This window comes from Entelurus aequoreus, linkage group LG24 (genome assembly GCF_033978785.1).
Source record: "Entelurus aequoreus isolate RoL-2023_Sb linkage group LG24, RoL_Eaeq_v1.1, whole genome shotgun sequence".
In the NCBI taxonomy this organism is placed as follows: domain Eukaryota; kingdom Metazoa; phylum Chordata; class Actinopteri; order Syngnathiformes; family Syngnathidae; genus Entelurus; species Entelurus aequoreus.
Window position 1 is genome coordinate 16,825,007 of NC_084754.1, and position 15,803 is coordinate 16,840,809.

General features: G+C 41.2%; 1 protein-coding gene across 11 annotated transcripts in view; it reads right to left on the reverse strand.

Moving 5' to 3' along the window:
- The window catches only part of brsk2a (BR serine/threonine kinase 2a), a 473,215-nt gene that overhangs the window by 151,618 nt on the left and 305,794 nt on the right, over nucleotides 1–15,803 (reverse strand). For 10 of the 11 annotated variants that reach the window (XM_062035565.1, XM_062035564.1, XM_062035556.1 and 7 more), the window contains exon 3: nucleotides 6,134–6,219. The exons of the other annotated variant lie outside the window; for it this stretch is intronic. In XM_062035565.1, coding sequence (XP_061891549.1) covers nucleotides 6,134–6,219 — 86 coding nt within the window. The remainder of the gene's footprint in view (nucleotides 1–6,133; nucleotides 6,220–15,803) is intronic. 11 annotated transcript variants of the gene reach the window in all.

A 15,803-nucleotide genomic window follows, 5' to 3' on the forward strand; every position in this document is an offset into this window, starting at 1 on the left:
CTCAACCTCCCTTTATCTTCACTACAGCATAAACTCCATGTCAGGTAGCAGGTGAAATACACACTTTATACTGTCTCTCCATAAACTATATGGACCAAAGCAATGGGACGCCAGGCCAGTACAGGGAATAAAATATATAGTGTGTGTGTAAAAATATGGAGTTGGTCTCCCGGTTGCAGCTATAATCGCTTTCACTCTTCGTGGAAGACTTTTGAGAAGACGGAGTGTGTCTGTGGGCATTTGTATTAATTCATTTCAGAGAAGAAGTCAGAGGTTACAGACTATTTGTTTGAAAACCAGTTTCTGCAAGCGTAAGTGGTTTAATTCCATTTGTGTTCATTTGTGATTGGACAAAGTCAATCGGAACTATTTCCAAACTTGCCACTGATTCATTCACATCTTGAGTTTCTTCAGAGTTTACGTCACAAACTCCGTCATCTTTATTAGCCAACGTTATGGAATACACAGCTGAAAAAACTAAAGGATTGCATCTCCTTTACGAGGAACAATTCGGATCTAGGACTATGCAGGTTTAACAAGGGATGTTCAAATAACAACAATTTTAAAAAAGGTTGTATGCTGGGCATGTATGCTCCCTGTATGATCAGTGTCAGAGCTTGGTCCGTATTGCCAGCAGTAAGTAAGGGATCTTCAACTGTGACTGAATCGGTTCGCAACTGAGTGTGAAGCGACTGGAATGAAAATCAGTCCTTCCAAGTCTGAGTCCTTGGTTCTCGTCCGGAAAAAGGTTGGGGAGGAAATCTTGCCCCAGGTGGAGGAGTCCAAGTACCTAGGAGTATTGTTTACAAATGTGGGAAAAGTGGGTCATGAGATCAAAAGGCGAATCGGTGCGGCGTCTGCAGTTATGCGGATCCTGTATCAATCCGTTGTGGCAAAGAAAGCTGAGCCGGAAGGCAAAGCACTCAATTTACCGGTCGATCTACATCCCTATCCTCACCTATGGTCATGAGCTTTGGGTTATAACCGAAAGGAAAAGATCACGGGTACAAACGGCCGAAATTAGTTTTCTCAGTCGGGTGGCAGTGCTCTCCCTTAGAGATAGGGTGAGAAGCTCTGTCATTCGTGAGAAGCTCCAAGTAAAGCTTCTGCTCCTCCACAGTTTAAACATGGAACCCAATAATTATATTCAATTTTTTTTACATGATAATTCATGCCTATCTTGGACTTTTGTTCATTGTTTCCTTAGTTTTGGTATTATTTCCTGTCAAGCGCTCTTATTTTAGTTTTCACTTCATGTTTGCCTCCACCACTTCTATTGTCTAAGCTCTGGCTCCTTTACCTTTCCCTGATTGGCAATCAGAACACACCTGTTCCCGTTTGCTAATCAGTACGCCTCTTAAGCCAGCTCGTCAGTAGGACAAGGCTAGATCATGTTTGCTTTGGGCTTCAACGTGTTGTATAGCTTATCGTATGCTTCTCATACCTGACAGCTTTTTGTGCACTTCCCTGCTGCACTCTTTTAGATTTGACCATAATGGTGCTCCCTAATAAAATACTCCGTCTGCCTTCTCTGCATCTTGAGATCCTGACCAACATCGCCAATGCAGAATCGTAATAATAGCTATGAGAAAAGATTGTGTTTGATGTAGAGGTCCCACATTAGGCAGCGTAATTACTATTAATTGTAGTTTCCACTTCGTGTAGCTACATAAGATTGAGCCCAATGGTTTTAAGTACATATGTCAAGAGTCTCAAGATGGCGGCGCCCTGCTGGCTGCGGCTGCAGAGGCTCATGGTAGTAATAGAACATTTTAGGCAAATATACCGGTAAATTCTGTGAGTTTCATGGCTGGCTTCCAGCGTGGTCACTGCGTGGTAAGACAATTATGGATGTGGATAGATCAGGACGTTTTAGACCGAAAGATGCGTATACGTTGGACCTCCTCGCTAGCATCGGAATACTACGCCGGCTACATCCAGCGGCCTGTGATACAGCGGAGTCAAGTACCAGCGGGGATAAGGTAAGCGGTGTGATCGGAAGCAGAAACGGGGATGCCGAGCGGGGCTAACAACAAAGCTAAAAGCTAATCCTCACAGAACGCCGCTTCCTTCCATCCTGCTTTCAAATGTCCGCTCCCTGGAGAACAAACTGGACCACCTGAAGCTGGATTTATATGCAAAATGGGAAATGAGGGACTGCTGCGCCATATTTCTAACAGAAACGTGGCTGACATCATCCGTTCCGGACGAGGCAGTTAGCATCGAGGGGCTAACTATGTTTCGGTCGGACAGGAGCAGAACTCTCACTGGTAAATCCCGAGGCGGTGGTGTTTGCATATACATCAACAACAACTGGTGCAATAATGGGAAGATAGTTTCTAAGTCTAACATATGATGAATATTGTTCCATATATGGGGATAGGTTGATTGGCAACACTAAATTGGCCCTAGTGTGTGAATGTGAGTGTGAATGTTGTCTGTCTATCTGTGTTGGCCCTGTGATGAGATGGCGACTTGTTCAGGGTGTACCCCGCCTTCCGCCCGAATGCAGCTGAGATAGGCTCCAGCACCCCCCGCGTTCCCGAAAGGGACAAGCGGTCGAAAATGGACGGATGGATGGATGTTGCTTTAAGCTTTGTGGCTATCGATTAGTTTGGTGATTGAGTAATCTATTGATTACTTTGTTCAATTAATCGGATAAACCACAATTTATATAACCTCAATGTGTATTTTAGGGAAAATAGTTAAAATAAGCAACAATTTTTCTGATTGCCATAACAATCAATTTAATCAACAATTTAATTATTTTGTTCTAATAAATGGACATCATCAGAATTAAAACTGCCCTTTTAACATGTGTGCATTAATAAACATAAAAATAAATCAACATCTCCACTGTTAGTCGCCACACAGATCAACAGCACTCACATACCACCGCTCTTATGTACACGCTACTATAGCAGCCGTGTGGAAAATTATGACTGCATATTTAAAGTTGCGATTTAGATTTTATTAGTTCAATAATTACTTTAAACAACAGAATATAAATCTAAACTTTTTTCTAATTGAATTAATTGATTAATCGTGCACCCCTAGTTGCTTTGTTGTTCATTAGCGGTAGCTATGTGTAATGCATGCCAGCTAGTGCGGCTGTGCGACAGTATGTTGTGTGAACCTCACTTCCAAACGCCGTAAGAGCTGTGCTGGACAATGAGTTGACAGCTCATTTGCTAGCACTGCTCACTTTTACTCTCAACTAGTGGGGATTTGTGGACTTGTGATGGAAGGGTGTAGGGCTAGCATGCATTATGTACATTTGCATGTGTAAGCCCTACATGTGTAATAGGCCTAATGCATTTCAACACAGCTGGAATTAAAATGAAAATTTTTCAGCCCCACTGTTACAAATCACATTTACACATCTGCATTTTTGTAATCTAATGCAGATTACTTGAGGTATGGCTACCATTTGTCTTTCTTATAGGTAATATGTATATCAATGATAAAATCATTCACTTGTGGGAATGAAGTCTTCCTTAATATAATATTACAACTATAGCGTATCACCTCAACTTCCATTTCCCTTTCACCGATCAACACACTCAGAAAATGATTTGCTGTGGATTTATGACACTAGCCTTATAAATCTTTTAGTTGTGGGACAGCTGGCACTGTCAATGTTAATGCCTTACTTAAGACACTTTAAGTGGCAGTATTACTATATGCACACTTGGATCATTGCTCCATGCTTTTGAAATAAGCCCCTTATATTATAAAATCTGAATATTTTTCATAAGCTTAACGCACAACATACACTGCCGCATGCCTTATCCCATTTGGTCTGTAAAACTCAAGATGAACTAATTGAATGTATTTGACAAATCGTCCTCTGCGGATGAAGAGGCCGCTGCAAATGACCGATGGGCTTGTCACTCACTACAGGCTAAGTTAGCAAATAGGTTTATGAATGTGTTTGCATGCGTGTGTACCAGCCCAGCTGTGGCTGCATAATGCAGCTGTCACTCTCTATGGCAAATGTTTCTTAACGCAAATGGCGTTGCCGCTGATTAGTTTGTCATGTTGTTTACGTTATGGATACTTTCTCTATCTATTAGCATTCTCCAAGCATGAGCGGCTATATTGAACGCTTCATGCCAACATTAGTGGAGTGGAGGTCTTTGGAAGGGAACTTGTTGCGCTCAGATCATAGCAAGCTAATTTAAAACTGGTCTTTGGGCCAACAGCATTTCTAGGGGCAATCAGGGCATTGAAGGGCATCCGGTTTGGAGGCTGCAGATTTAGGTCTCTGCTTTTTGCGGATGATGTGGTCCTGCTGGCTTCACCTGGCCAGGATCTTCAACTCTGACTGACTCGGTTCGCAGCTGAGTGTGAAGCGACTGGGATGAAAATCAGCACTTTCAAGTCTGAGTCCTTGGTTCTCACCCGGAAAAGGGTGGAGTGCCATCTGAGGGTTGGGGAGGAAATCTTGCCCCAAGTGGAGGAGTTCCAGTACCTTGGGGTCTTCTTCACGAGTGAGGGACAAGTGGATCGTGAGATCGACAGGCGAATTGGTGCAGCGTCTGCAGTTATGCTGACCCTGTATCAATACGTCGTGGTGAAGAAAGCTGAGCCGGAAGGCAAAGCTCTCAATTTACCGGTCAATCTACATCCTTATCCTTACCTATGGTCATGAGCTTTGGGTTATGACCGAAAGGACAAGATCACGTGTACAAACGGAAAATATTAGTTTCCTCAGTCGGTTGGCAGGGCTCTCCCTTAGAGATAGGGTAAGAAGCTCTGTCATTCGTAAGAAGCTCCAAGTAAAGCTGCTGCTCCTCCACATCGAGAGGAGCCAGATGAGATGATTGGGGCATCTGTTCAGAATACCCCTTGAACGCCTCGCTCGGGAGGTGTTTAGGACATGTCTGACCAGTAGGAAACCACAGGTAAGACCTAGGACACGGTGGAGAGACTTTGTCTCCCAGCTGGCCAGGGAACGCCTCAGGATCCCCCGGAAGAGCTGGGCGAAGTAGCTGGGGAGAGGGAAGTCTGGGCTTCTCTGATGGATGATGGATGGATGGATGGGAGACCCAAGTGTTTTCTGGTGTGGGGTACTTGGTGAAAAAAGTTTGTGAACCACTGGTATAGTGTATGCAAGTAGTGAAGTAATAAGGCACTTCACCATTTGAAAGTGTGTTTTATTTACTTATTTTGTGTGTATCCGTACACCACTTTGTTCGTGTTCACTGAAAAATACAGTTTTTGTTGATAAGCAAAATAAAGAGAAACTTTTGGGAGAAAAAAAAGTTGCTTACTGTTTATGCACAAAACACATATCGAAAAACAAACCAAAGCCACGGCCCAAGGACTGAGGTACGGACCGAACCGTGAGGAGATCGTACAATTGCATCCCTAATGATTATTAGTTATTAGTATCATTATTTCAGCTACACTACCGTTCAAAAGTTTGGGGTCACCCAAACAATTTTGTGGAATAGCCTTCAATTCTAAGAACAAGAATAGACTGTCGAGTTTCAGATGAAAGTTCTCTTTTTCTTGCCATTTTGAGCTTTTAATTGACCCCACAAATGTGATGCTCCAGAAACTCAATCTGCTCAAAGGAAGGTCAGTTTTGTAGTTTCTGTAACGAGCTAAACTGTTTTCAGATGTGTGAACATGATTGCACAAGGGTTTTCTAATCATCAATTAGCCTTCTGAGCCAATGAGCAAACACATTGTACCATAAGAACACTGGAGGGATAGTTGCTGGAAATGGGCCTCTATACACCTATGTAGATATTGCACCAAAAACCAGACATTTGCAGCTAGAATAGTCATTTACCACATTAGCAATGTATAGAGTGTATTTCTTTAAAGTTAAGACTAGTTTAAAGTTATCTTCATTGAAAATAAGGACATTTCAATGTGACCCCAAACTTTTGAACGGTAGTGTATATCTCATTAGATTACCTGTTTTTGCTGCTTGTCTTACATGTTTACTATTGTTTTTTGTTTGACTTAGACAATATGCTACAAGCCAACATACCTCAAGTTGCAGGCTGTAAATGACCATTTCCACCTTTTATACCATGTAGTAATCAACAAACATTTGTACACAACCTGTCTGAAGTACATTTGAGACGAATAAAAACATTTTGGTGTTGATACTTACAAGTATTTTTTATTTTCATAGACGTCATGTAGCTTTAAAACATGCGGGTGTTCTATGAGCTTCAGAATGGCTATTTCTCGCTCCACCTGAATAAGAGAGGATGAAAAGGAAACGAGGGTGAAGGGAGGAGGTAATAGAAAAGGGAGGGAGAGGAAAACAGATTTGATTAGTGGTATGTCAAAATACAGCATGCAATGTAATAGAGGACTCGACAAGCACAATCACCCTAGTCTGTCATCACACTGTAGTTAAAATGGAATAGAAAAAAAGTATTTACACAAAGTCACATTTATAGAGAGCAAGGAGAGGAAGCAACTCAATGGAAGAAGCTCGGAGAGATACGATTCAACCACACGCATGCGTTTAGGACGGTAGAGCATATTAAAAAACTTGGTGTTTGTCAAAAACATAAGTAACACAGCATCAGCGTTTCCCCTACATGTAATTGATGGTGGTGCACCGCCATAGCAAAATAAAAACCGCCACACTATAATTTTTTATTTTTATTTTATTTATTTATTTTTTACATGAAAATAAATTTCAGTACAGTAATACTGTATATAGTATGAATGTATGGTCTATTATTTAGGTACTATTGGCCATAATAAGTTTGAAAAAACATTTAAATAATAATATAAATGTTATTTTATGCTTTATTAAAAAAAATTAAAAATATATATATTGTATATATATATATAATAAAAAGCATGTGAATCGCCTGTCAGTAGCGCTACAGCTATTTATGTACTATTGAACATAATAAGTTTGAAAAACATTTAAAATATCATAAATGTTCTTCTATGATTTATTTTGAAAAAAAAAAAAAAAAAAAGCATCTGTATCGCATGTCAGTAGCGCTACAGCTGGGGCTGCTGTAATTGTGACATCAAGATGCAGGAGAAAGGAGGAGGTAGGCATGTGTAGAAACTTGATTGGCAACCAGAAACAGGTGTCCTCAGGTTGCCTATCAGGAGCAGGTGAGGAAAAAAGCGCTCAGGGCGACATGCAGGAAATTGAACCAAAATAAGAGCGCTAACCAGAAAATTAACACAGAAACTAAGGAAACAACAGATCATGTGACACCTGAGGTGACAGGTCACAAAACCACCTCAAGTTTTTTTTTCATCTCTAAATCAAAAGACTGTTTACATAATTTGTAAACTAAATTGCAACATTCAGGGAGGGCAGAATTACAGTGTAGCCCGTATTACCTTTTACAAAAACAATTGAAGAATAGAGCAAAACAATATATTATAAGAAAAATATGTTATTGCTAATACCTAATCACATATATGTGTTTTTAAATGTATGTAAAACATTTGTTTAACCTCTTTAAAGAAAATATATGCATCATTGCAAAATTAAACATACCGTCATAATGTCCTGCCCATACCCCCATCACCACTTATATAGTGCCAATCTCGGGGAAACCCTGCAGAATGCTAAAATAAAATATTTTGAGGGCCACCAAACACTAATGCAATGGTTCTCTACTGAATTGTAATAATACTGAGGACCTTATAATATGTATTAATTCACATGTTCAAACCATTGTATAAGTTTCTGGCAGTAGCATTCACCACACAATCAAGACTATGAAAATAAATGAATAAAATGAGTTGATATCTGCAACAACTTCAAGCAAAAAGTTTTGTAACTTTCAAACAAGACCTTTTAGTCTGTGTGAACATTCCTAATACCAAGAAAACAGTGCAAATCATGTGCATATAGTTTACACATCTGGAGGTTGCTTTCTGTGGCCAAAGTGGTTAAATTGAACACATTGAAACAAATAAATACTGACAAGGCACTGGGTAAGCCAGGTATGGCCCCTAGTATCAATACAGATTTGAGTTAAAATTGCACCAGGTCTCCTCAATACCAAATAGAGACAGTGAGCCTAGTACAAATATATCAACTTTATTTATAACAACAATTTAAAGATAACAAATGGCAATATAAAGTAGTAAACTCATTTAAATAGTCATACACGATTACTAATAATATTACAATTAATTCAACAAAACAAGCACACTAGAAGGAAAATACAAGCACAGCAAACCATTCAAACATATTTGGCCTCAGATTTGATCTGATTTCGAGTCCTAATGTGATACTTTGACAACAGATTATAGACATTTTAAATGTTTTATAGCATAACTTAAGTAGACACAATAACCCATTTTTTATAAAGTGGCAAAATAAAGTGTCTAGTGCACAATAACTTAAAAAAAAGCAAAAACTACTATAGGCTCCCATTCCAATCATTTGTCTTTTGCCCTCAAAGGCTTCTTGTATCCAGAGACTTGCTCCCTGAGTTTGTAAACGATAACAAAACCGATAAATATGATTTTATAATAATAAGAACAATAAAAATAAAAATATATATCCGTCCGAGTGCAGCTGGGGTAGACTTCAGCACCCCCAGCAACCCCGAAAGGGACAAGCGGTAGAAAATGGATGGATGGATGGATATATGTAATCACTTTTATATACTGATACTATACTAGGTACTGATAGTATCGACATCTGGAACGATCACTCCTACTTTACATTGAAGCTTTTGTGATTAGCTTCTTGTGTTTTCCTGCTTGGTGTGTGTGTCTGTAGCATTTTTAACTATTCCTTTTTCCCCAAGTGCTCCAGTGTCTCGGAAGAAACTCTTTTTTGTCACAGTGGTGAGAATTAGCTTCTTAGAAGCGGCTTAACACTGTGGATAGACAACGCCTTCATCGCAGCTGGCTCTCAAACATTTGAGCCGGTGTTCTGGCGGGACATGCACCCTCCTGGAATTCATGCAACTACTGCATGTGTGTAACAAGAACTATGGAAATGTAATCGTGTCTCCCTGAGTGTGCATCCCCTTTGAAGGATCCTGTCACGTGAGCACAATCTTTAGCCATGTAAACACTGGGACACATCTACGGTAAAGTTTGGCTAGGCTTTACAGAGCATCACGTAATCGCCGATCAGTTAAAAAAGAAAACTATCGGGCCCTGAACCAATTCCATGATTGGGATGGGGAGATCTCTGTCACGGCCCAGGCTTACCCCAATGCGTATTCATTTGTGCGCTGCGCTGGGTGCACCTCCAAGAACGTGTCAGGCGCGCGCCACTCCGGCTGCAGCAGGCGGCTGCATTCAATCGGCTCAATCAGCTATCTACGCACCTGTCGCTGATGAGCTTCCGTGCCTTCTTAAGCCAGTGCAAACCTGCGTTCCGGGCCAGAATGTAGCGATCTGTTCTAGTACAGTAAGCCGACTCATCAAGCTCCATGCATACTCTATGTGTTTCTCCCTCTCCGTGTTCATTTGTCTCGTGTCCCCCCTTGTCACCTTCCCGCGTCACAAGCTGTGTGTCTCGTCTACCCGTGTTCCCTCTGGTTCCCTGGCTGCATCTTGGATCTCGACCTCCCGCCTGGACACGGACTTTGACGCCTCGCCCCTGCCCTTGACCTCACGCCTGCCCACAGACCTCCGAGCCTGCCTTGCCCCCTTGGACTTCCGCACCTCGCTCAACACTTCCGGTAACACTCATCAGATAATCGCTACACATAGTCACAGACACACACATTTGGATTCGTTTCACACTCCATTGTAAATATAAAATAAACATAGAGCTAAACGACGTCCCTGCTGTCTGTGCCGCCTTCTTCCCCTGTACACGTAACAATCTCTCATGCAAAGAAAACGCAATAAGGAAATTAGCATGAAAATAAGACATGCAATACAAACTAAATCCAAGATAACTCATCAAATAATTTTCTTTTGTAAAAGAAAGTTAACTTTAGTGAGCATTTGCTTTATTTTATAAGCATGTGTAGAGATAGCACTGTGATTTAGGAGTGCACCTGAACTCACCACAGACACTGTGGTGAGTTCCTAGCGAGAGACAAGTGGGCCGTTTTCTCTGCTAACCCCTGGGGGTCGCGCCCCACTATTTGAGAACCACAGCACTAAGGTAAGCTTCAAACGACACAGTTCTCTCCTGCTGCCTGATGCTCTTTTATCACTTCCAATAGCTCATCCCAGGAAATGTACAGTACTAAACCACACAGACAAGAAATAGGCTTCATGATTCATCATAAAACTTCACAACTAAAATAAAAATGTTCACTATCTAGCAGACACAGCGATGTAGAAGATCAATGGAATTGTTTTGATTCATATTTCCTGGTCATGTCACACTTCTGCATGGCCACTTGTTGCAGGAGAATAAATGGCCGAGTAGCTGCTTCAAGCAAAGTTAGGATAATACTTTAAAGCAGCCTTTAGACCAGGAGTGCCCAAACTTTTTCTGCAGGCGAGCTACTTTTCAATTGACCAAGTCGAAGGGATCTACATCATTCATATATATAATTTATTTTTATTTATTTATGAAAGAGACGTTTTTGTTAACAAGTTAAAAGTGTTTAATGATAATACAAGCATGTCATTTAAATACAGGACTAGTGCTTTGCCATAACATACAAATGCATGTCACTTGAAATAACTTTAAGGCAAGAGCCGACAGTAGCATGGATGCCAACATCTTAAAGAGAGATACCACGATGAAAGCTACATCAGCAAAAACACAACGGGGAATTGGTGGCAAAACATGGGAAAGGAATTATTTTGTCTGGATTTAAAAAGTCGGACAGTAAGAGTGTAAAAAAAAAAAGGTTTTCGAATGAACCGTGATTCTTATTTGTAACGATTTATAATCGATTAAAAAAACTAAATAATTGTATTTATTTATCTATTTTTTTAATCTGTCCTGTCTCTCCACTCAGGCAAATCATATAATTGATGTACAGATTTACTTCAGAAAACAGAAGTGTTGGATACTTCTCCTGTTGCCTAATTTGTATTTGACTTTATTAAAAGTTTGGGGGAAATTTTATTTTAAGTAATATAGAAATGTATCAGAGCTGTTCATCTTTTTTATGGAAGAATTTATTTAATCATAGAATGTCCTGGGACGGTGTAGCTCAGTTGGTAGAGTGGCTGTGCCAGCAACTTGAGGGTTCCAGGTTCGATCCCCGCTTCTGCCATCCTAGTCACTGCCGTTGTGTCCTTGGGCAAGACACTTTACCCACCTGCTCCCAGTGCCACCCACACTGATTTAAAAAATGCACTTTGATATTGGGTTTCACAATGTAAAGCGCTTTGAGTCACTAGAGAAAAGCGCTATATAAATATACAAACGTTTGTAATTCACTTCACTTCTTAAAACGTATTGATTTTGAATTCGGAATTGTTTAGAATTGAGAATCGATTCTGAATCGAATCGAATCGAATCAACTCGTGTGGTGCCCAAACATTCACAGTCCTATCAGACAGGCTAATCTGCAAAACATACCCCCAATGAGTTGTTGCTCGCGACTGGAACATGTGTACTTTTTTGAAGAACAGTACAGGGACAGTGTTAAAATTCAACAAAATATCAATGTTTTTTTTTACCCCAAAGATGGCGTTGCTGTAGTGGCTGCTGTTGGCAGGAGCTCTGTGCTCTTGTGTCATCCTTTTGTGTTCCTGATGGGTTTTTTTTGCCTTTTGGTTCGGGACCCTTTGGGACAGTGTGACAAGGGGTGGCACTTTCGTCATTTCTGTATTTATTTATTTTTTTAAATTTTCGCTAACTGCTTATTTGCTATTACTTTTACCATCATATTTGTACATGTCGTATTCGCTGATGTTGCTCTGTTGTTGTTGTTGTTGTGTTTGCTGTTGTTGTTTTTGTCTCTCTGTCTAATCCCCCTCTTGTCCCCACAATTCCCCCCTCTGTCTTCCTTTTTCTCTCTTTCTATCCCCTCCTGCTCCGGCCCGGCTGCACCAAATGATAATATAAATACATTTAATAAAGTCAAAATACAAGTAAGGCAACAAGAGAAGTATCCTACACTTCTCTTTTGTAAAGTAAATCTGAACAGCCGATATGGGCATCTACATCTGCTATATGATTTGCCCGAGAAGCTGGGCAGGACAAAAAAAAAAAAAAAAAAAAAAAAAAAAAAAAAAAAAAAAAAAAGGGGTGGCACTTTCGTGACTTCTGCGGTGCTCTTTTGTGAACTTCTGGATCTGCCTCCCGGGAGCCTTTTGGCCATGGAGACCAGCTGCTGGGTCTCTGCCACACCAGAGTCTGTTTGGAGAGACTGTAGGAGATGCGGATGAAGAGACAGGGCTGCGGAGATAGCGATGAGCGCCGGGACGGACAAGCTTCACAGTGCCTTGGCTGAATGAGCAGGTGTCGGACGCCTCGGTCTCCTTAGACGCATTCTCGCTGATCCATGCAGACTGGACACTGGCCGAGAGTCAGTGGGCGGCCGAGGGTGGAGTCGGCTCTCTTGGTTGCTTTGTTGGGTCTGCTCCTGTCTCTGGCCATGCCCCCCCCCACCCCAGCAGACAATGGCGTGCAACACCGCAGAGGCCACCAGAGTGTATATGTTTTTTGTTTTTGTTGTTTTGCTTTTGTAGCTGAATGTATAAATGGCTGGTTGCATCAGCTCTGCTCTTTTAATGTCTTTAATATCCTTTGTGTTCTTTGATGTTTCCCTCTTACACACGTTTATGTGTGCTATGGCTATGCGGGTTTTTTCTCTCCCTTGGCCTCAGCCTGGACCCTCTCTCCAGGGGCCCAGGCTTAGACTGAGTATTTTTTTTCTCACCCCCCCAGCGTTTACCTGTTTCTCACCTTTTTTGTAAGAGGCGCCGGAAGTTGGCAGACCCGTCAGCGATCCTGTTCTGTCTCCCTGTAATGTTTGTCTGATCTTGAATGGAATTGTGCTGAAAATCTTAATTTCCCCTCTGGGTTTAAAAAAGTATTTCTGATTGTGATTCTGTTACCTCAAATTAAACAACCTGACAGAGTTGTCCAAATACACCATCTATGGCAGGCAGTCCCACAGACACAGGGAGGAAAGGAGAGAAGATTAGTTATATATTATCTATTGAGATATGTTTTTGTCTACATCGCATAGCACTATACAGAACAATTCCCTTTTCCAAGGGACGGATGACAACCCTAATCCACTAAACACACAGTCAGTAGGTTACCAGAAGGTCAGAATGTCCACTTATATCAACTCCTCTCAGAGGATGCTTGCCTTGTCCGTGGTGGTAACTGAATGCCAACAGTACCAGGTCTACAGCAAGCTGACAGCTGACTCCACACAGGTTACTAACGTTATTTACTCCAAGAATTGCTGAGAGGAAACCACAGTGCCCTGGGAGAGAAGTAAACGCTGGATTTCACTTGAATCCAGCAGATCGTTTTGAATTAGTATCTTTGAATGCTGGAGTCGGCATGAACTGTTGCCACTGAATGACAGCATGGAGCCTATTTGGACAGCTTTGTATCTTAAAGCCTATGAGCGGCCCTGCTGGACGTGCACCCCTCTTTGTTCCCTCCTCCAGATTTGACAGAGACAATGATGCTGATGGAAGACTCTACCGCATCACTTCAACGTCAACTACACAACCTCGCTTGTCTTTGACAGCTTTCACTTTACTTCTGCGCCACGTAACGCAGGTTGATGATATGAGAACAAATGCCGAAGTAAACACAACCGCTTACGTCCACTAGCTGAACCCTGACGGCCCTTTACTTCCTTAAATTACTCATACAGCTGTGCATTGGGTTTCAGTCGGAGAAACTGCCTGGTTAATCAGGGCTAATCTACACTAATGAGCACTATGAGTAGCAGTGCAACCAGACACTCTCACCTGGCACTGGGCTGACGGCGCCTCGCTAGCAGGCAGCCGGAATCCCTGCAGAGAGACTAATGCTACATGGAATTCAAGGCGAGATGAGCTGTCGAGACGCTACAAAGCCAGCAGCAGGCCTTTTAAGCTACTTCCAGCCATCCCCTTTTCATTAATTGAAAAACAAAGCAGAGGCTTAAGTTAATGTGGAGACTTAACAGTAAAACCATCTGATTATTGCAAGATTAAGTTGTTCATTAACTCATGAAGGTGAGCTGTAAGAGGCGCTTCTTGCTCTCTGTTAAATGGAAATACAGTGGAACCTCAATTAACGAACCCCTCTATTTGCAAACTTTTCAATCTGCAAACTTTTATATTGAGTCAGATATGTGCGAACCATGTCTCAGTGTACTAACGTTTCATTCGGTCGTTCATTTTGTGTCCTGGGGAGGCGGTGTCCTTTATGTCACTTTATGCCCGGGACACTACGAGTCACTTCCCAGCGTTTCAGCGTGTGCCTTTTTGTGTTTTTTCCCCTTTTGACAAGTTGTGCACATTTTCCTAACTCAATATGAGTCCTAAAAAGACAACAGACCAGCATAGAAAAAAAAGACGCCATTGCTGTTGAGTTTAAAAAAAGACTATTTGCGCAGTTTCCAAGCTTCGTAACACAGCAAGTTTTTATTGCAATAGGACCAGACTTTTCTGGAAAATATGCCAAAGCAGACTTATTTCACAGCGAAGAGAAAAGCTACTCTCGTTCAGCAGCGTTTCTTTCATGGCACACACACACCTTCCCCCGTCTCCTGTTCTTCCTCTATAATTTCTTCTTACTAGTCAGCTCCTCTTTCGCCGATGTTAATGTAAAGTAAGTGGAGTTTACTTTTTGAAATGTTTATTATTGTAGCAATACGGTTGTTAAAGATTTCTGATCACTTGTGAGGGCACTATGGTGACATCTATCTGTATGTGTGTGTGCGTGTTGGCAGAACAGCGCATAGAGAACAGCAGCTAGGTTTGTTTTGGCTTTTTTTTTTTTTAAAAGAACGTTGATCTATCACCACCTTGTTATATTTGTTCGATATACCATACTGTAGGGCACTTTTTATTGTGTTCAAAGTGTACAAACGTTCAAAAAAGTATGAACTTTTGTCGAAGATGGAAACCATCATTTATATTTACATTGCTTCTTATGGATACATTTGTTTCACTATACAAACTTTTCGATTTACAAACCGAGTTCAAGAACCAATTTAGTTTGTGTAAATCAAGGTTCCGCTGTAGTTTGAAAAACAGCCCCAGGACAGAGCTCACCAAGATATTCATAATATCAGGTCAGTAGGTTGTATGATATAGACGATATGTATATGATATACATTTGGCTTCTAACACAACCATTTTATCGTGAAAATACATGTCAATGCCACATTCTAGCTGTGTCCTGCAAATTTGACAAGCAAATGAACGTATTCTCAATGCAATGTAGCATTCTCCCAAGCGGCTAACATCCCTCCACAATACAAAGCCACTTCCAAGTCAACAATCCTCGCCTCCTTGGCAGCAAATAAACGGTTTCTTACAAGTATTTTTCCTGGAGGATGAAGAATAGCTAAACAAGCTACACTAAACACCTTAAGAGGATATGCCAACAGCTAAGGTATAGCTCTTGAATGTTAACAAAGGTGGGTGGATCGATACACATATTGACAGTAACGATACCAAGTGTAGCATTAGTATATGGTCTATACCAGGGGTCACCAACGTGGTGCCCGCGGGCACCAGGTAGCCCGTAAGGACCAGATGAGTAGCCCGCTGGCCTGTTCTAAAAATAGCTCAAATAGCAGCACTTACCAGTGAGCTGCCTCTATTTTTTAAATTGTATTTATTTACTAGCAAGCTGGTCTCACTTTGCTCGACATTTTTAATTCTAAGAGAGACAAAACTCAAATAGAATTTGAAAATCTAAGAAAATATTTTAAAGACTTGGT